Raw genomic sequence first — 21,467 nt, 5'->3', positions numbered from 1 at the left:
TTTTTTCATATCTAAATATTTTTGCATGAAAGAAAATATTTATTTTTAAGTGTCTGAAAACTTTATTTATTATGGTAACATCATGGATTTCTGATTTTGTAAAAAATAAAGGCTTTGTATCCGCAAATTGATAAAAAAAAATTAAAAAGTGTGTGCATTGTAGTAGTCACTATAGGACAATTTAACACATGCCAATTAACTAGTCCTTTGCTATGACTTACCTTTATATAAATCTATATGTTTTCATTTCTTTTAAATAAAATGCACTGACACTCTTTTAATCAGACCTTGATTACATGTCTTAATGTTTTGTTTTATTGGCTGCAGCATGTTGGCTGTTAAAATACAACATCACTGAAAAACATAATACACAAAATTGGCATAAACTATGTTAACAATTTGGGGTAATCCTTACTGATCTACCAAAACAAACTAAACAGTATCAATGCAGTGAACATAGTCAATTAAGAGAATATCTTCTACGTCTGTTTGGCAGTTGAAGATATTTTTTACCATGTTTGAGAAATTCATTGTGCACCAATAAATAAAATGTAGAGATGCACAAGTGTTGTAATAGGTTTATTTTTTGTTGGGGTCATGAAAACTGGTTTTCTAATCCTTGTTAAAAACACTTAACAGAATTAAACACAAGCCAAGTATTGTCTATGTTTGTTACAAAATGAAGCATGTTGTGCAGCAAATATTAGCTTGCAAACAATACCAGAAGTGCCAAACTTAATGTCGCCATGGTTTTTCATTGTAAGAAAGGTAGAAATGTTTATGCGTAAGGAAAATTAATATAGCGCTTGGCCTGAATTTGCCAGATTCTTTGCACTCTGGGATTCACAGAACTAATTATATGTGGCGGTAGTATGTGACAGCAGTGTAAATTTCCTAGTCTTGGGTGCAGAAATGTTTTGACGTTCATGGAATTATGATATTTTTCTTACACCTGGGAAAACTATAATCATGTACATTTTAACAATAATAACAGCGTTGTGATGATGGACACTCAGTGATGTATGTGTAAGGAAGGTGCCATTATAACGCTCCAATATATAACTTATGGTACATTCATTGAATAAACCCTGGGTTTTTTGACAGAGATGGGGTTTGGAAATATAGGAATCTACCCTGCATTTTGCATCTATGATGCCTTACCACAATTGCCTTCATAGAACACTTTATTCATTACTGATAGTGACTGTGTGTCCCTTTTGTTTTGATTAATAATTGTACAGTTGCTGTAAACAATAGAGAGCTTATCTGTAGGAGTTGTTTAGATTAATAATTGTACAGTTGCTGTTAACAATGGAGCAGTAGTCTGTAGGAGTTCTGTAGATTAATAATTGTACAGTTGCTGTTAACCATGGAGAGGTAGTCTGTAGGAGTTGTGTAGATTAATAATTGTACAGTTGCTGTTAACCATTGAGATGTAGTCTGTAGGAGTTGTGTAGATTAATAATTGTACAGTTGCTGTTAACAATAGAGAGCTAATCTGTAGGAGTTGTTTAGATTAATAATTGTACAGTTGCTTTTAACAATGGAGCAGTAGTCTGTAGGAGTTGTGTAGATTAATAATTGTACAGTTGCTGTTAACAATGGAGAGGTAGTCTGTAGGAGTTGTGTAGATTAATAATTGTACAGTTGCTGTTAACAATTAAGAGGTAGTCTGTAGGAGTTGTGTAGATTAATAATTGTACAGTTGCTGTTAACAATGTTGAGGTAGTCTGTAGGAGTTGTGTAGATTAATAATTGTACAGTTGCTGTTACCAATGGAAAGGTAGTTGAATGAGTTTTGTAGCTTAATGATTGTACAGTTTCTGTTAACAATAGAAAGGAAGTCTGTAGGGGTTGTGTAGATTAATAATTGTACAGTTGCTATTAACAATAGAAAGGAAGTCTGTAGGAGTTGTGTAGATAAATAATTGTACAGTTGCTGTTAATAATAGAGAAGTAGTTTGTAGGAGTTGTGTAGATTAATAATTGTACAGTTGCTGTAAACTATACAGAGCTAATATGTAGGAGTTGTTTAGATTAATAATTGTACAGTTGCTGTTAACAATGGAGCAGTCGTCTGTAGGAGTTATGTAGATTAATAACTGGACAGTTGCTGTTAATCATGGAGAGGTAGTCTGTAGGAGTTGTGTAGATTAATAATTGTACAGTTGCTGTTAACCATTGAGATGTAGTCTGTAGGAGTTGTGTAGATTAATAATTGTACAGTTGCTGTTAACAATAGAAAGCTTATCTGTAGGAGTTGTTTAGATTAATAATTGTACAGTTGCTGTTAACAATGGAGCAGTAGTCTGTAGGAGTTGTGTAGATTAATAATTGTACAGTTGCTGTTAACAATGGCGCAGTAGTCTGTAGAAGTTGTGTAGATTAATAATTGTACAGTTACTGTTAACAATGGAGCAGTAGTCTGTAGGAGTTCTGTAGATTAATAATTGGACAGTTGCTGTTAATCATGGAGAGGTAGTCTGTAGGAGTTGTGTAGATTAATAATTGTACAGTTGCTGTTAACCATTGAGATGTAGTCTGTAGGAGTTGTGTAGATTAATAATTGTACAGTTGCTGTTAACAATAGAAAGCTTATCTGTAGGAGTTGTTTAGATTAATAATTGTACAGTTGCTGTTAACAATGGAGCAGTAGTCTGTAGGAGTTGTGTAGATTAATAATTGTACAGTTGCTGTTAACAATGGCGCAGTAGTCTGTAGAATTTGTGTAGATTAATAATTGTACAGTTACTGTTAACAATGGAGAGGTAGTCTGTAGGAGTTGTGCAGATTAATAATTGTACAGTTGCTGTGACCAATGGAGTGGTAGTCTGTAGGAGTTGTGTAGATTAATAATTGTACAGTTGCTGTTAACAATGGAGCGGTAGTCTGTAGGAGTTTTGTTAGTCAATAACAGTACATTTGATGTTAACAATGAAGAGGAAGTCTGTAGGAGTTTGGTAGCATAATAATTGTGCAGTTGCTGTTAACAATAGAGAGGTAGTATGAAGGAGTTGTGTAGATTAATTGTACAGTCGATGGCAATAATTGAGATGTAGTCTGTAGGAGTTGTATAGCTGAATAACTGTACAGTTGCTGTTAACAATGGAGTGGTAGTCTGTAGGAGTTTTGTAGCTTTATAATTGTACATTTGCTGTGGTGAAATTAGAAATGGAGAGGTAGTTTGTATGAGATATGTCTTGATAATTCTTCAGTTGCTGTGATGAAATGTAAAACTTGTCCATTTTGCAATCAGGACTTTTTATGCGCCCAGAACATAGGTTCTTGGGGCATATTAAAATCGCACTGTCCGTCAGTCAGTCAGTTAGTCCGTCCAGATTAGTTTCCGCTCAATAAGTCAAGCAATTGTCATCAGATCTTCATCAAACTTCATGACAATGTGTAAGGCAATAACATCTAGGTCAAGTTGGATAATCAGCCAAATTGACCCAGACACTCTCGAGTTATGGCCCTTGAATCATTATAAAATTGTTTTTTTATTTGTTTCCGCTCAATAACTCGAGCAATTGTCATCAGATTTTCACCAAACTTCATGAAAATGTGTAAGGCAATAACATCTAGGTCATGTATGATTATCGGCCAAATCGACCCAGACAATTCTGAGTTACGGCCCTGAATCATCGAAAAATTGCGTTTTTTCTCGTTTCCACTCAATAACTCGAGCAAATGTCATAGGATCTTCGCCACACTTAATGAAAATGTGTAAGGCAATAACATCTAGGTCAAGTTCAATAATTGGCCAATTTGACCCAGACACTCCTGAGTTACGGCCCTTGAATCATCGAAAAATTGCGTTTTTTCTCGTTTCCGCTCAATAACTCGAGCAATTGTCATCAGATCTGCACCAAACTTAATGAAAATGTGTAAGGCAATAACATCTAGGTCAAGTTCCATAATCGGCCAATTTGACCCAGACACTCCTGAGTTACGGCCCTTGAATCATCATAAAAAATTATTTTTTTCTTGTTTCTGCTCAATTACTCGAGCAAATGTCATAGGATCTTCGCCACACTTCATAAAAATGTGTTAGGCAATAACATCTAGGTCAAGTTCGATAATAGGCCAAATTTACCCGGACACTCCTGAGTTACAGCCCTTGAATCATCCAAAAATTGTGTTTTTTCTCGTTTCCGCTCAATTACTCGAGCAAATGTCATAGGATCTCCGCCACACTTTATGAAAATGTTAAGGTCATAAGATGTAGGTCAAGTTTGATAATCAGCCAAATTGATTAAGACACTCCTGAGTTATGGCCCTTGAATCATCAAAAAATTTAGTTTTTTTCCGTATGTTACGAAGTTGTGCATGTTGGATTGTTATTGTCCTATATCAAAACTTAACTTTTTTATGCTCCCGGTAGGCTGGCATATAGCAGTCTCACTGTCCGTCCATCTCTCCGTCCGTCTGTCTGTCCGTATAACTTTTGCGTTTAGGTTTCAAAAATGCTTCAGATGTAACCTTCATATTTGGTATGCATGTGTATATGGACATGGCCTTTCCATACGCACACAAATTTTGACCCTTTGACCTTGAACTTGAACTTAGGGACGGCGTGTAGGTTTCGAAATCTGCGTTTAGGTTTCGGAAAAGCGTTTTTTGGGGGCATATGTCTTCCGATGGAGACAGCTCTTGTTCTGTTTTATTGCTGTTTTTAGCTTTTGTGATCGCCTTTTGTCCGTCGTCTGTCGTGCGGCGTCAACATTTTGCCTTTTGAACAATCTAGAGGCCACATTTATTGTCCAATCTTCATGAAACTTGGTCAGAATATTTGTCCCATTGATACCTCGACTGAGTTCGAAACTGGGTCATGCTGGGTCAAAAACTAGGTCACTAGGTCAAAAAAAAGATAAACCTTGTGAACACTGTAGAAGTCACATTTGATGCCCAATCTTCATGTAACTTTGTCAAAATGTTTGTCTAAATGATATGTTGGTTGACTTAAAAAATGGTTCCGGTCTGTTGAAAAACATGTCTGCCAGGGGGCAGGGCAGTATTCCTTATATGGCTATAGAGAAACCTTGTGAACACTCTAGAAGTCAAAATTTTTGCCCAATCATCATGAAACTTTGTCAAAACATTGGTTCCATTGATATCTCGGACGAGTTCGAAAATGGTCCAGATCAGTGAAAAAACATGGCCGCCAGGGGGCGGGGCAGTTTTCTCTATATGTTTATAGGGAAAACATGTGAACACTCTAGAAGTCACATTTTTGGCCCAATCTTCATGAAATTTGGTCAGAACATGAGTTTTTTGGATATGACGGTTGAGTTTGAAAATGATTCGGATCGGTAAAAAATCATGGCCGCCAAGGGGGGGTCATTTTCCTTATATTTATATAGTAAAAAAAACTTGTGAACACTCTATAAGTCACATTTCTTGCCTAATCATCATAAAAAAAATCTAAACATCAATTTTATAGACATCTCAGACGAGTTCAAAAATGGTCATGATGGGTGGAAAAACATGGCCGTCAGGGGTGGGACAGTTTTCTCTATATGTATATAGTGAAAACATGTGAACAGTCTAGAAGACACATTTGTTGCCTCATCGTCTTGAAATTTGGTTAGAACATTTGTTTCCTTGATACGACAGTTGAGTTTGCAAAATGGTTTGGATCGGTAAAAAAACATGGCTGCCAGGGGGGGGGGTCTTTTTCCTTATATTTATATAGTAAAAAAGCTTGTGAACACTCTAGTTTCCAGATTTTCTGGCAGTTTTGTCTTAGCTTTCCTCTTCCTTCCTGCTGTTTTACCTCTTCCAGACATTTTGTGATGCTTTTGTTGTATAACTGTGAAATATCTCTGCAGATTAATGTAGATTTTTTAAATTCAATTTTTTCTGTAGGTTTAAGTCTTGAATCCAATGCCAGAAAGGAAATGATCTCAGAATTTTCTATTTATAGAATGGGCAGTAACTTTTACTCAGGAATTTGAGAGAACTCTTTATTCATCAACATACTACTAAGTTACTAGTATGCTCAAGATACTCTCCCTTGAAGGGTCCACATTTCTGCTAAAATAAACTGGGTTTTATTGTTTAATACAATAACCTACATTATCAAAGATTTTTGTTTTAAAACGGATTTAGTGATTTTTTAATTGGAAATATAATTGCAAGGTGAGTCTGAAAATAGTTCATGTTTGTTTATAAACAAGGCTCTCAGGGGGGTGGTAGTTTTTTTGTATGTCTACAGTTGTTTATAGTGAAACATTGTGAATACTTTTAGTCACATTTTTAGCTCAATCTTAATGACACTTGCTGAGTGCAAATGTTGTTATCATATCTTGATTTAGTTAACTCGATTAGTTTTAATAATATCATCTTCAAACATGGTGACAATCTTTATGAGCATTATATTTTTTGCTCATGGTAAACTTTTGTGATCACCTTTTGTCAATTGTCTGTTTTTCGCTGTTCGTCATAAATATTTGCCTTGTTAACACTGTAGCAGCCACATTTATTGTCGGATCTTCATGAAACTTTGTCAGAAGATTTGTCCCAATGATATCTTGGATGAGTTCAAAAATGGTTTACCGGTAGGTCTGTTGAAAAACATGGCCGCCAGGGGGCCATTTGTTGTCCATTCTTCATGAAACTTGGTTAGAACATTTGTTCCATTGATATCTTGGGCTGCAAAAAAAGGTCATTTCTTTTTATCTCAGGTGAGTGACTTTGGGCCTTTCATGCCCTCTTGTTTATTTGTTCTTTTCTGAAGACACCTAGAATTCTACTGGTTTAAGGAAACTCTAACAAATGTTATATTAAGCATGTGGCTTGCTATAATAAAGAGCTAGTACAATTAAAATGTATTGTTCTAACTCTTTATTTAAGACTTTATTGTACTAGCTCTTTTATATAGCAAGCCATATTAAATAAATAAGTTAAAACTCCCTTTAGGTGTAGGGATTATTTCTCAGTTTTAAAGACATACTGGTAGATTGTCTCTACACTGAGACTTAGGCTAAGTTGGATGTGGCGATGCCATTAAAATGGATGCATCTGTAGCCAGGCTCATTGGTGAAAGAATGTTCATTAATAGGAATAAGTGGGATACCTCATTAGTTGTGATGGAGCCATAAAAATGCCACATAATGATAATGTTCTTAGTATTTACACTAGTTGATTTTATGAGACGGGAATATGCTGAGTTTTCATATGATTGTCTGTTCTTTTTTCTTATGCATATTTGCATCAAATGGTGGCATGTTTTTTTGGGCGATGCTGCGAAGCAGCTCGTCTAAGTTATCATACCATGAAAAAATTCTTCACAATGGCAACCTTTGTAAAAAACCGAGCCAGTCCGATTGAGATAGCTCGATTTTTCTAATCGGCATACCTCACTGATTATCATTGATAAAGGCAAGGAAGCTCAGCCATAAATAGGACAGCATATTCTGGAAAAAAGATTTAATAATAGTTTGAAAAAGTTAATTTTAAATCAGCTATATTCAATCCATTATATGTTTATAGATCAAGGAAACAACTGTGCATTTTTTGTATTGTATTTGACATTTGTCGTGATTCTGTAAATAAATTGCGAATTCAAACGTGTATAATTAACGTTTAACGCGATCATGAGTGTAAAGAAAACAAATTATTTCGAACCTGCCATTTGTAAGTGAGTATGGTATATAAACAGCATAATAGTCGTTTGACATCTATGAGACTTGCTCTTATGCGGCTTTCTCATTTTGCATATTTAATAACTTTTCAAACAGAAATTACAGAGCCACATCAGTGCATATACTATGTTTGATAATGCATTCATTTGTTGGATATTGTTTGCTGTTTTAAACACATATTAGGTCATATCGCGGAGATTTAGTTAACCTTACAATGTGTTCATTGGCGAACTCACGTATTCAAGTGCTCTTACAACTATGTGCTCATACCTACTTTCTGGAATCATCATGAAATTATTGCTGTACTAAACGAACAAACATGCCTAAGCTTATTGAATTAAAGAAAAAACTATAATCAAAAGAGAAAAATTATGTGAAATCACATCCGTACACATAACATCATTAACTTAGGAAAGGAAACTTATAAAGTTTGGTATGATATACATGTGAAATTAAAGAGCATGGTGTAATTAAAGAGCATGTCAAGTTTTGAATATATCTGCTGAAACGTAATGTTATAAAATACAAACGTTTTACTGTAACAGAACGTTTTTTAAGATAAGTGGTACAGAAAATAGCGTCAAATATTTTTAAAAGATATTTCTTGTTATATTTGATCGAGAATGTAACCCGCCTCCCAGTTTTGCTGAATGGGTCAAGTTCCCCACGGGTACTACTTTCCCGTACCCCCAAGTTTTTGTTTGTACCCAGAAATTTTTGTACCCTATTTATTTCACGCACCCACATTTTTTTCGTACCCAAATTGTTTTTCGTACCCAATTTTTTTTCCTACCCAAATTTTGTTCGTACCCAATTTTTTGGGGGGAATAATTTTTGTACCCAAACTTTTTGTACCCATTCTTTTCCTACCCAAAATTTTCGTACCCACATAACAACTGTGGTGATGTAGATAAACTTAAATTGATGCTTTTATATCCATCCTCTTCAAAAGCATCGTCACACCAGTACTGTCAGTACTTTGATTTTCTAGTTGATTACCTACTTTCCTTTATATATTGTAATGCTATGCAATTTACATATCTATAAGCTTATCACCAGAATTGCATTTTTTTGTGCATCATTTACTTATTACTTGCAAAAATAACTCCGCCTGCATAACAAATTTGCAATATTGTTCTAAACGAGATATATTTTTCTTACAGTCATCGCATGAATACAAGTTTTAATCGCAAACTTAATTAACAAATGTATTGCTGCATTCTCTGCTAAAAATTGAACATACCACATACACATCACATACTGTCTTGTACTACATAATCACCATACACATTGTTTTGTACTACATTATCACCATACACATTGTTCTGTACTTCATAATCACCATGCACATTGTTTTGTACTACATAATCACCATACACATTGTTTTGTACTACATAATCACCATACACATTGTTTTGTACTACATAATCACCATACACATTGTTTTGTACTACATAATCACCATACACATTGTTTTGTACTACATAATCACCATACACATTGTTTTGTACTACATAATCACCATACATATTGTTTTGTACTACATAATCACCATACACACAGTTTTGTACTACATAATGACCATACACATTGTTTTGTACCACATAATCGCCACATACATAATTAATTTATTTTGTACCACTTAATCAACACACACATGATATTGTTTCACATAAACACAAAACCATTGTTTTCACACACAAACTCAAACTTGAAAACTCCCAAAAATGTTAAGGGTGGGCCACACAAAATTTTGGTGGGTCCAGAAAGTGCGTTAATTCATGTAAAAAAATGTCGGCAAAAAGAAAAAGAAATCATTCTAGGTAAACACAATTTTCTGTCAGGGGCATGCCCACAGACCCCTTAGTGCCTTGGCCTACAGATGCCTCTGGGTAGGCCACTAGTTCAGTCGCATTGTCCGCATTGTCCATTATCTTTAAAAGCAAAGAATGGAGGCTTTGATAAAACCACTACATACATAAAATGGCTTTTGGTGACTGTCACACTAGAAAAGCCTGCAGCTTGGCCTTATGTCACACACGCAGAGTTTTATTTCATCCTGCAAGACTATGATATTGATCACAATCTTTTGGTGACATGCACAATGTAGTTGTGTCAATTATATCCCAGTTTTGTATGATCATCAGGGAATTATTTCTTGCACATCAATCTGCTGAACTAATTTACTGTGTGAGAGATAAATATAGATTTTCCATGTTTGGGTGTATTTTCATGCTGAACTTGTAGCAAATCGACAGGTTCTAAAGGCATTGATAAACACATTCATATGTTTTGTACATCAAATAATGTTCAGCATGCGTGAAAAAGAGTTAAATATGAAACCATTTTATATATATATATATATATATATATATTATATATATATATATATATATATATATATATATATATATATATATATATATATATATATATATATATATATATATTATATATATATATATATATGATTGTAAGGATGTCTGATATCATCTGGCAGAAGGCACTTATTTAGGACAAGACTATAAGAATCTCAATTAAATTTACTTATACAGTACAGCCAAAGCGGCACAAACATTATCCGCGGCTACGCCACGGCCAGATTATTAGTCCGCGGCGGCCCAAGCGCTAACTCTCCTAATACCAAACTACCATAATCACAGCCCATCTCTTCTATCATCAAATAAATGATCTATCAAAAACAAAGTCTGGCCCTCACAACACCACAGTGCCACAGGCAATCACCTCAGAAAGAAGAAAGAAAATCTCGAAATTGTCAAAGCCCACAAAACAAAATAGTCATCTTGGTCCATTTACACACACTCAGTCCCTCTCTTCTATCATCAAATACATGATCTTTCAAAAATCTAGTCTGACCCTCACATCAACATACAACCATTACCCAAAATAGCAACAGAGAGTGCTCAAGCTACTATAACATATGACACAAGGCAGCAGATCTGTATATGTACCAATACTAACACTATATACTAATATGTTCTCAGCGAGAGACGCTACATGCCGTCCCTCTTGAAAAATACTGAAAAGAATGACTGTTTGCAGTTCATTGGTACACTAACCTTTATATGTTCCTATGTAGCCGGCTCGAGCCCTTAGCTCGACATGCCCTAGACCAGACCACAATACTAACCTGGCATATTACACAAACACATAGGAATGCTGTCTTTGCTTTTATAACCAGAAACACTAATGTGTGCGCTCTCCCTCATACCAAATTTACTCAAACTCAGCCCCTCTCTTCTTTCATCAAATAAATGACCTATCAAAACTAGTCTGGCCCTTACAACACCACAGTCTCACAAGACACTTTACACATCAATAAGAAAGAATTTACAAAAAGATTGTCTGCCCCCCAACGAACTAGTCATCTCGGCCCAATCAAACAAACATAGTCCCCTTATTCTATCATCGTATACATGATCTTTCAAAAACTAGCCTGCCCTACGCAATAACATCCAAACTATATACCAAATAACAACAGAGAGAGCCCACGTTACCGCAAGTTATGGCACAAAACAGCAGAACTACACATGTATATAAACACCAATACTAACACTATGTACTAATATGTCCTCCGGGAGGGACGTTAAACGGGGGTGCAGTGTATCGGTGCTATACACCGGGCACTTAAAAGAACCAGGGGCGCCTCTGGAATCGGGGCGTTTCCTGTATCCTGCTCGAACCCCCACTAACACCTCTCATGGGGCGGAGAGCACAACAACCACACTTGGGTAAATGAAAGCTAGAACACAAGACATAATCTATAATACCATGAGTTTTACAAATCAACATCAAACATAAATAAATCATATGATATATCAACAGAGTTTTTAGATCATTTATTTACTGTACCTATCCAATTATTATAGCAAATACAACATAACAGCAAAATTAATACATCCCAGCTTGATACATGGTCTGGATGTTTGGCAGGCGGGTGGGAAGGAAAGATGGTGACTCTGGGTAGGGCTTTGGATGGCTCCATGGTTGGTTCTCAACTGATTTGTTGTCGCGCGCAGCAAGTGGGTGGATGAGGGTGCTTGTCTCGGGGGTCTTCGGCGGTTGGGTGCTCGAGCCGGGGCAGTATGCGGGCGTGGGGGGGGGGGGGGGGGGGGGGGCTCGGGCTCGCTCGGCGTGGATGCGCTTGTGCGGGGGCGGCGGGTTCTGCGATCTGGGAACTGCAACAATATACAACCCTTCATGACTGACCGACGACCGTAAATTACCGACAGACACCTCCTCTTCCGCTCCAGACAAATGCACAACAATCACATACCACACACTATACACAACCATACACAGATCACCACCAAGGAACCCGGCACGCACGGGTGTGGCGCTCTCATACGCGCCACCCGTAATGAGTGGGGGTGTGAGAGCGATACGTGTGTGTGTTCCGGGTCTTACGTACCAGGTGGTGTTGGAATGTGGGTCGCGTTGAGTGTCTTGTACATTAGTAATGTGCGGGACACTCGGCGGGATCCGCTCCTCATCACCACCTTTAGGTAGATAGCACATTAAGGTCTCATTGGCCAACGTGCAACGAACTCTTTTAAAAATTAAAGTATTTGGCGAATACCCGGGAAACCGGGGTAAATTTGACCTACTTTGACTCTAAAATTAATCTTTTTCCCCTGAGAGGTCACAGGGGCAGGTCGGGCTACCGTAACCTCGTGAAGAGGCCAGTAGGACCTGTAAATAAACTCTGAAACACACACATTGTGTGTTCACGCGGCGTATCGCCGTGGCACTCGGCATCGATCCGCGCAACGATGCGGAGTCTGTATTAACTTCGCGTACTTTCGCGGAGTAAATCCGCTGCATGCGTACGCTGCGGATTGAGTGAAAAGATATCCATCTACATGTACATACATGTACATGTATGTGTAGCGTAGAATTAATTACACGCAACTGTTTATGTTTCGTTCGATTATCATTATTAAATTTGTAATCCGAAACACACTTCCGAATTTTAATGCTAACGCGTCCTTTGGCAAATTCTAGCATCAAATAAACGGTACTAAAATATCCTTTGTTTCATAAAAAGCGCGCGAAAATTATGCAGACATGTAGAACGTCGTTTGGAAAGTTTGGGTGTATTTTGTATTGTATAAATACATGAACATCGGGTGAGGCGTAAAAGGCGTGTTCAGTGGAAAAAAAACGCCCCGATTAGACGTTATTTCATCATCTCTATAAATAGAAACAAATGCCAAAATGTATTTGATACTTAAGGAAATATCGAGAATGTTTGTGCATCGTAAATATTTACCAGCATTTGCTTTAAAACTGGAATATACGGGATTATCGGGTAATTAGTAGCGATATTAACTGTATAATATGAACAAAATATAACGTGTTTATATATGCATATTCAAACAATAGTTATAATAAGCTGATAATTAACAAAACAACAAATACGTCGTCACCGTCGTGATTATTGATGTGGCTTCAAACTGCTAATTTTCTCAGCTAAAATATAAGAGCAGAATCAACATGCTATTAATTTATAAATCCACCATATGCTGAAACCTTGACCACTTGTATGTGCGAAAACATAATTACGTGACCTTGTTTATGTGTGCAATACATACACTACGGGCGGGAAACAAACTTAATTGGCCAGACACATTAACAATGCTTACATGTATATGCTAATAAAATCCGCGCACAATAAATTTATTATGATTTTAATTATTAATATAATTGTTCTTTCAAAATTTGTTAACTACATGTAACTAATAATTTAAAAAAGATTTTTTATTTCATGATGCGCATCGACTCGGCATCATGTCGCGGATCGCGGCATGCTTCGGCGGACAGATGCCGCCGCATACTGACGCGGCTTCAACGACTGACGCGGCATCGACTCGTTTCGCCTTGCCGCCGCGTATCGCAAAATACGTTTGTTCCGCTTTGGCTGTACTGTATTTTGTTCTTTGGCATGTAAGAGAACAGGATGTTACTGTATGTCACAAATATATCAATTTATAAAATCTTTCATGTATGTATATAAACATGGTAAGTTAAGAAAAAAGATTACAATGGTGTCATGAATATAAGGTAAAACTTGTGTCTGGGAGGTGTTTTGTTTAATTCCCACTGGTGAAGTGTCTTTACACCTTTTCAAACACATCAAGTTCAAGTTCTTCCCAGGCAAATGACTAGAGAGATTTTCTATGAGCCCAAAAGGATTTGGGTAGAAATATATCTGTTAGAACTATGTAGAGCTTTTAATCCTCTAGTGTATTGTTACATTTTCAGATGAGGTCTACCTTGACCACGCTGGTGCGACCTTGACCTCTAGGAGCCAGTTAGATGCAGTGCATCATGACCTTTCAACCCACCTGTATGGGAACCCACACAGTAGAGGTCACCCCAGTCAGCTGACCTCAGACACTGTGGACCAGATACGATGCAGGTACTGTTTAGCTATACATGAGCCACGCTCTTGCAAAACCAGGCTTAACCCTTTCCCGCTCAGAAGTAAAGTGAAAATGGCTATGTGCAAATAGCATAAAACCAGACCAGCCTGCGAGTACCTCGCAGTCTCTACAGGTTTTATGCTGTTTGCTGCTCATCAGTATCAAAGGATTGGAAATGAAGCCTTAAAAAATGGAATCTATTAAGAAAGGTATTTAGTCAAATTGAACTTTCAAAGAGATTACAAATGTGTCAAAATACATATCTAAGTGGTAAAGAGTTAATGCATGTGTGAAAAGTAGTATTCCTGGTAGTCTTATGAGACAACTTTCCTAAATCACTATGATAAACTTCTGCTTTAAAACCACCTATATGAAAAGGCGTTCATGAACTTGATTTTGTGGGTCTATGAACAGCAGCAAATTCAACAAATACTGTTAAATGGTCAGTCAGTGAAATATAGTTTCACAGTGCAAAAACACATCTGTGCATTGTCATTAAGCAACATGCATACTTTGGTGGACAATGCTTTCCATACAACAGCATTCCAAGTATGCACAAATTTGTATTTACCTCAGTTTGAAAAGTAATTATGGACAAAAATAGGTCTTAAATCTTTATAATGTATTAACACTTGTAAATTTAACTATCTGTATCATATTAAAGTGTGTAATTATGTATTTTATTGTTGCATAGAACTAAAATTAAATGCTGCCTGTATGCAAACAACAAAGACAATTCTTTAAATATAAATAAATTTCTTAAAGTAGATATACTGCATGTCTCGTGTTCCTGTTTTCAAATGTCAGACTAACCTTCATTGGAGTAATTACTACAAAGGCTTCATCTCATTACTGTTCTTATCAAAATCAAATATGATTAAGGATGACTGGTACACCCTTGTGAACACCTGCATAAAGATAAAACCTCATGTAACATAATTATAGAAATTTTCAACCTACTAAGTAGACATACATGACATGCATTACTTGCATTTATAATTAACCGAATAAAGAAATTAATTAACCAAATAACTTCATTATGTGTGAATATTTTTCAGGGTTTTGCAGCATTTTTCTGCTTCTTCAACTGAGTATTCACTGATCTTCACATCTGGGTGCACAGGAGCCTTGAAACTGCTGGCAGAAGCATTTGATTACCAGGGCAGGGCAGGTGGCTATGGTAACAAAGATGTTGGTAAAGGTCATGACTCTGACAACAAGGGAGACAATTCTAGTACATTGAGCAAAAATCCATCAACAATAAATGATAGTGTAAATGAGTTTCAATCATGCAGAAAGGGCAGTTTCACGTATCTTTTGGACAATCACACTTCTGCCCAAGGAATGAGAGAATATGCATTTCAAAAAGCAGGCAAAGTGCAATGCATTGACCTTGATATCCATGGTAACACAATATCACACTCTGTTCTTAGTGCCAATGATTCAGATCTGAGTGGGAATCATTTATTTGTGTATCCAGCTCAGTCGAATTTCTCCGGCAAAAAATACCCGGTTGATTGGATACACCAGGTCAAAAGAGGTCAGATGCCATGGCAACAAGATGCTCTTAAAGATGTCAATGGGTCAAAAAGATGTGAGAACTGTTGGTTTACTACACTGGATGCAGCCAGTTTGGTTAGCACTTCTCCACTAGATTTAGGCAGCATCAAGCCTGATTTTGTCATCATCTCTTTCTACAAGATGTTTGGCTTTCCTACAGGATTAGGTATTATACATCATTATAACATGACCTACGCTCCAGGAGTAAAATAACGTAATGCTCAATTATGTTTATTACACTAGTTATATAACTGTGAAATGACGTCATTTTTGTGACGAAATTATGTCATTATTCCAGCGAATTTCTTCAGTTTTTAAACTCTTTTACAATCTGAATAAACGGTGAAAAGAGCATAAAATAAAAAGAAAATCTGTTGGTCATGTTATAAATAGAATCTTAGATTCGTGGTCATTTTGTATTGAATTTATTAAACTCGTCATCTAAATAAAGATAAAAACTCGGCAAGCCTCATTTTTATCTTCATTTAGATGACTCGTTTAATAAATTCAATACAAAACGACCACACATGCAAGATCCTATATATATTACATTTTAAGAGATTCTTATTTAAATGCTATTCAAAATTGTATATGAATAAAAAATTTGTAATGGGATTATAAATAGTAAAGGAAAAACTAAAGTTCTCTCTGATGATCAGGTATTGTATAAATAATACGGCTCTTGCATAATTTCCAGTGACAGGACAATGATAGCTTTCCTCTGATTTTTGCCAAAACTTCCAATCGACTGTAATTGATCTCATAGAAACCATGTGGCTTGAAAATTTGATGAAGTCTGAAAAATACATTAATAAAGCTGCAGAATGGATTTCCGTAAAACATTTCTCCCATTAATTGTTGGCTTTCATTGAAAACTTTCTCACAAGATGAATGGGGAAGCCCATTTATGGCTGTGATAATAACTGACTTCTCATGAATTTGTTTCTTCTTGTTGCAGCACAAATTATTGCCTTTCCCAACATTTGGACTGCAAGATATATATTTTGTTTGATTGCATTGAAGAGATAAGGGCTGTTCTTTGTTGTTTTATTTTTCAACAATGTATAACTTTGTCAAGAAACTTTAAAAAATAATCATTTTTATATGACAGATAGATAAGTTCTCAAGCTTAAATGTAAAGTAGGTACAACAGTTAAGGCTGAGCACTCATTTTGATGCTGCTTAATGGGACTTGTTTACAGATTATTTTAGTTTGTATAAATAAAGGCCTTTAATTGATAAATGTTAACATTGGTATTAAAAAAGCTCCAGTGTAATGAAAATAATAGAATGAAAGAAAGAAAAACTTGTATCATATTGGCTTAAACAACTTACCTTTGGATTAAAAGGCTATGGCCTTAGTTTAAACCTATTTATTTTAGCTCGATTGCATTGAAAGCCAAGGGCTTGTATAAACGCTCTCGAGTCCGTTTCCTGGGCCTAGAACCAGTTCTTGGTGTCTTTGGAGAAGATCTAAAGAACGCTCCCACGGTGGGGATCGAACCCGTGACCTCCAGGTCGCTAGGCGGACACCGTATCCATTACACCACAGCAAAAGGCTATGGCCTTAACTAATAGACTATCCCAGACATTGTATTGTAGCTAGCAGTATTATAGCTAGCAGTATTATAGCTAGCAGTATTATGGCTAGCAGTATTGTAGCTAGCAGTATTATAGCTAGCAGTATTATAGCTAGCAGTATTAAAGCTAGCAGTATTATAGCTAGCAGTATTATAGCTAGCAGTATCGTAGCTAGCAGTATTGTAGCTAGCAGTATTGTAGCTAGCAGTATTGTAGCGAGCAGTATTGTAGCTAGCAGTATTGTAGCTAGCAGTATTGTAGCTAGCAGTATTCAGGGGCTTTTCAGCACTGTCTGCGCCTCCAGACAACGGAGGCACTCCCAAAGCAAACGGACCCGATCCCAAACCGAAATTATGAAAAAAAATCCCAATTTCCAAAAAAAAAATTTTTTTTTTTTTTTTTTTTTTTTTTTAAGAATGAAGTGTCTTATAACTTGTGTGACTAACCAGTGTTTGTTTTCGTCAAAAATATTTGCTATAAGGTTTTGACTGTTCAGTTCTTATCACAGAGTGTAACTGTAAGTGAAAAACAAAACTGCAGTAATTGAATTAACGTTGAACATGCCCAATATTGCATCTGTTTACATAAAGAAGACAAAATAACCAAATAAAAACAAATTTATTTGTTAAACCACTGAATTATTTAAGCATGATTAATTCACAATTTTTTCCCAAATGAGCCGTTTCATCGAAGCAAAAATTCCCAAAATGACCAATTTTGTCGATAAAAAATTCCCAATTTGGTCAGACTCCTTTTCCCAAAATAGGCAGAAAACCCCCTGGTATTATAGCTAGCAGTATTATAGCTAGCAGTATTATAGCTAGCAGTATTATAGCTAGAGGTATTGTAGCTAGCAGTATTATAGCTAGCAGTATTATAGCTAGCAGTATTGTAGCTAGCAGAATTGTAGGGTTAGGGTTAGGGTTAACCCTAACCCTAGCAGAATTGTAGCTGGCAGTATTATAGCTAGCAGTATTATAGCTAGCAGTATTATAGCTAGCAGTATTGTAGCTAGCAGTATTGTAGCTAGCAGTATTGTAGCTAGCAGTATTATAGCTAGCAGTATTGTAGCTAGCAGTATTGTACCTAGCAGTATTGTACCTAGCAGTATTGTAGCTAGCAGTATTGTAGCTAGCAGTATTATAGCTAGCAGTATTATAGCTAGCATTTGATACTTTATGAAAGCAATCCACGTATTGTCACAACATATAATATATATAAAAACAGGAACACTCCAAATAATTCATTTAGTTTTCGTTTGTAACAATTTATAATTTGTAAATACTCATAAACCAAAATGTTATTTCAGTTTGAGTCTATGTCATTAGTGTTATTTTTTTTCCTTATGAACAAAACAGTTTTTTTAATCTGTGTTAAAAAAATGAAATCTTGTCACTGAACAAACGACATAGTTATGAAGCATGTGAACAAGTCCCTTTAAACTTTCTATATCCCTGTGTTTTCTTGCAAAAAAAGTTATTGTTTAATGCCTTTTTAAGTACCAAATGATGCCAAATAGTTTGCTATCAGTATGATTTTCATTAATATCTGGTCTTACTTACTTTGTGTTCATATTTTTCATATGGTTGAAAACCCTCAAAAGAATAAACATGTTGTTACTTTTAAAAGAACTTCTCATAGATGTTAAAGAATTTAAAAAAAATTAAGTTTTAAAAAGTTTCAAAATTATAAATATATTATGTAAATTGTTGTAGTTACTGTGGTAGTTTATAAGAATTTTTTAAACCCTTTCCCAATCAGAAGCAAAGTGAAAATGTCTGTGTGCAAACAGCATAAAACCAGAACAGCCTGCGAGTTACTTGCAGTCTGTTCAGGTTTTATGCTGTTTGCTTCTCATCAGAATCTAAGGCTTGGAATTGAAGGCTTTAAACTTGAATCTGGTAAGAAAGGTCATAAGTTAAATTTATCTTTCTAAGGGACTACAAATGCATCAAAATAGTGATAAAGGGTTAAGTATTGAATCAGACTGATACACTGACTGACATGTGGGAGGACTTGCCAAAGCTTTGATTTTCAACATGAAAACAAATTTCCCATTTGATCTGTAACTATAGCAATCTGAAGCTTGTTTGATTTGTGTATTTACCAAGTGAGCATTTTGTTGCTTGTAACATTATTATGGTCGTAAAAGATTATTATTGTCCATAGTACCCTCTGTTTATAAGAGAACTTCAATGAAGGGTCTCTTCAAAATATCTTTCATATCAATTATTTGCAGATCGCAAGTTAAGAACAAAGCAAGATGGCTGATTTATTAATTGATTCATGTTTTGTTTGTACAATAAATTTTACTGATAATATCAAATTTCAACATATATGTGATGTTGTGATTATGTTGTAGGTATGTCCATGCAATATGTTAAAATATAATATTTATTTTTTTGTCTTCTTACTGTTTAGTTTGACATTATAACCAAACTTTAGGAACGTTTCATTATTTGACCCGCATTATCAAAAAATATATTCAATCATTCAAATTACTATATTTCAATCATTGAACCACAATTTGCATATTTGAAATTTTAAGCAATCACCCATTAAAAAAAAACAATATTAACATGTGTAATAAATTTAGGTAATTTGTGCAGGTAATCTGAGCCTTGTTCATTAGGCATGATTCATGTGCACGTGGACTTTCGTTAGGTAGAGACTTCCTTTAAATTAAAAATTCCAAAAGACGGAAACAGTTTTCTTGATAAGCCTGTGCAGACTGCACAGGCTAATCTGAGATGACACTTAAGGCACATGCGTTTAGCAAGAATGGGGCTCATATTTGAAAGATGGTCTTATTTTTAAAAAGGCCTTGTTAACATCCAAGAGTTAGCTCTTCTCATTAGCACCTGGTTTGTAAACATTTAGGAGCATGAAAATTCATTGTTCAGAAGACAAACATTTAGTTTATCAAAAAATGTTTTTGATTAAGGATCCAGGATCATGCTCTCATTTACGCCATCAATCATGTAACGTTTCATCACACAAGCTAGGCATTAGGTTTGTTAGAAAACATGCTGGACTGTTTGATTTATGGACTAACCTATTACTCTGAGTGCAATACCAGATTCAACCCACCAGGAATTGGATTTTCTGAATAATTGTGCCTTGTTCTTGGAAAACATGGTTTAATGTTTGTGGGTAAAGTGTTGTCCCAGATTAGCCTGTGCATTGTAATCAGAGACGACGCTTTCTACTTTGTGGGTTAAGTGTTGTCCCAGATTAGCCTGTGCAGTGTAATCAGAGAAGACACTTTCTACTTTGTGGGTAAAGTGTTTCCCAGATTAGCCTGTGCAGTGTAATCAGAAACGACACTTTCTACTTTGTGGGTAAAGTGTTGTCCCAGATTAGCCTGTGCATTGTAATCAGAGACGACACTTTCTACTTTGTGGGTAAAGTGTTGTCCCAGATTAGCCTGTGCAGTGTAATCAGAGACGACACTTTCTACTTTGTGGGTAAAGTGTTGTCCCAGATTAGCCTGTGCATTGTAATCAGAGACGACACTTTCTACTTTGTGGGTAAAGTGTTGTCCCAGATAAGCCTGTGCATTGTAATCAGAGACGACACTTTCTACTTTGTGGGTAAAGTGTTGTCCCAGATTAGCCTGTGCATTGTAATCAGAGACGACACTTTCTACTTTGTGGGTAAAGTGTTGTCCCAGATTAGCCTGTGCATTGTAATCAGAGACGACACTTTCTACTTTGTGGGTAAAGTGTTGTCCCAGATTAGCCTGTGCATTGTAATCAGAGACAACACTTTCTACTTTGTGGGTAAAGTGTTGTCCCAGATTAGCCTGTGCATTGTAATCAGAGACGACACTTTCTACTTTGTGGGTAAAGTGTTGTTCCAGATTAGCCTGTGCATTGTAATCAGAGACGACACTTTCTACTTTGTGGGTAAAGTGTTGTCCCAGATTAGCCTGTGCATTGTAATCAGAGACGACACTTTCTACTTTGTGGGTAAAGTGTTGTCCCAGATTAGCCTGTGCATTGTAATCAGAGACGACATTTTCTACTTTGTGGGTAAAGTGTTGTCCCAGATTAGCCTGTGCATTGTAATCAGAGACGACACTTTCTACTTTGTGGGTAAAGTGTTGTCCCAGATTAGCCTGTGCATTGTAATCAGAGACGACACTTTCTACTTTGTGGGTAAAGTGTTGTCCCAGATTAGCCTGTGCAGTGTAATCAGAGACGACACTTTCTACTTTGTGGGTAAAGTGTTGTCC

At 36.0% G+C, this 21,467-nt stretch overlaps 1 protein-coding gene across 1 annotated transcript in view; it reads left to right on the top strand.

The window, feature by feature from the left end:
* LOC127832135 (molybdenum cofactor sulfurase-like) overlaps window positions 1-21,467 on the top strand; it is a 49,122-nt gene that overhangs the window by 9,672 nt on the left and 17,983 nt on the right. Inside the window, exons 2-3 of the mRNA XM_052357373.1 lie at window positions 13,929-14,085; window positions 15,148-15,815. Coding sequence (XP_052213333.1) covers window positions 13,929-14,085; window positions 15,148-15,815 — 825 coding nt within the window. The remainder of the gene's footprint in view (window positions 1-13,928; window positions 14,086-15,147; window positions 15,816-21,467) is intronic.

Source organism: Dreissena polymorpha, chromosome 5, assembly GCF_020536995.1.
Source record: "Dreissena polymorpha isolate Duluth1 chromosome 5, UMN_Dpol_1.0, whole genome shotgun sequence".
Lineage (NCBI taxonomy): Eukaryota > Metazoa > Mollusca > Bivalvia > Myida > Dreissenidae > Dreissena > Dreissena polymorpha.
Note: the sequence above shows the minus strand (reverse complement) of the source record. Positions and strands in the feature narration are given on the sequence as shown.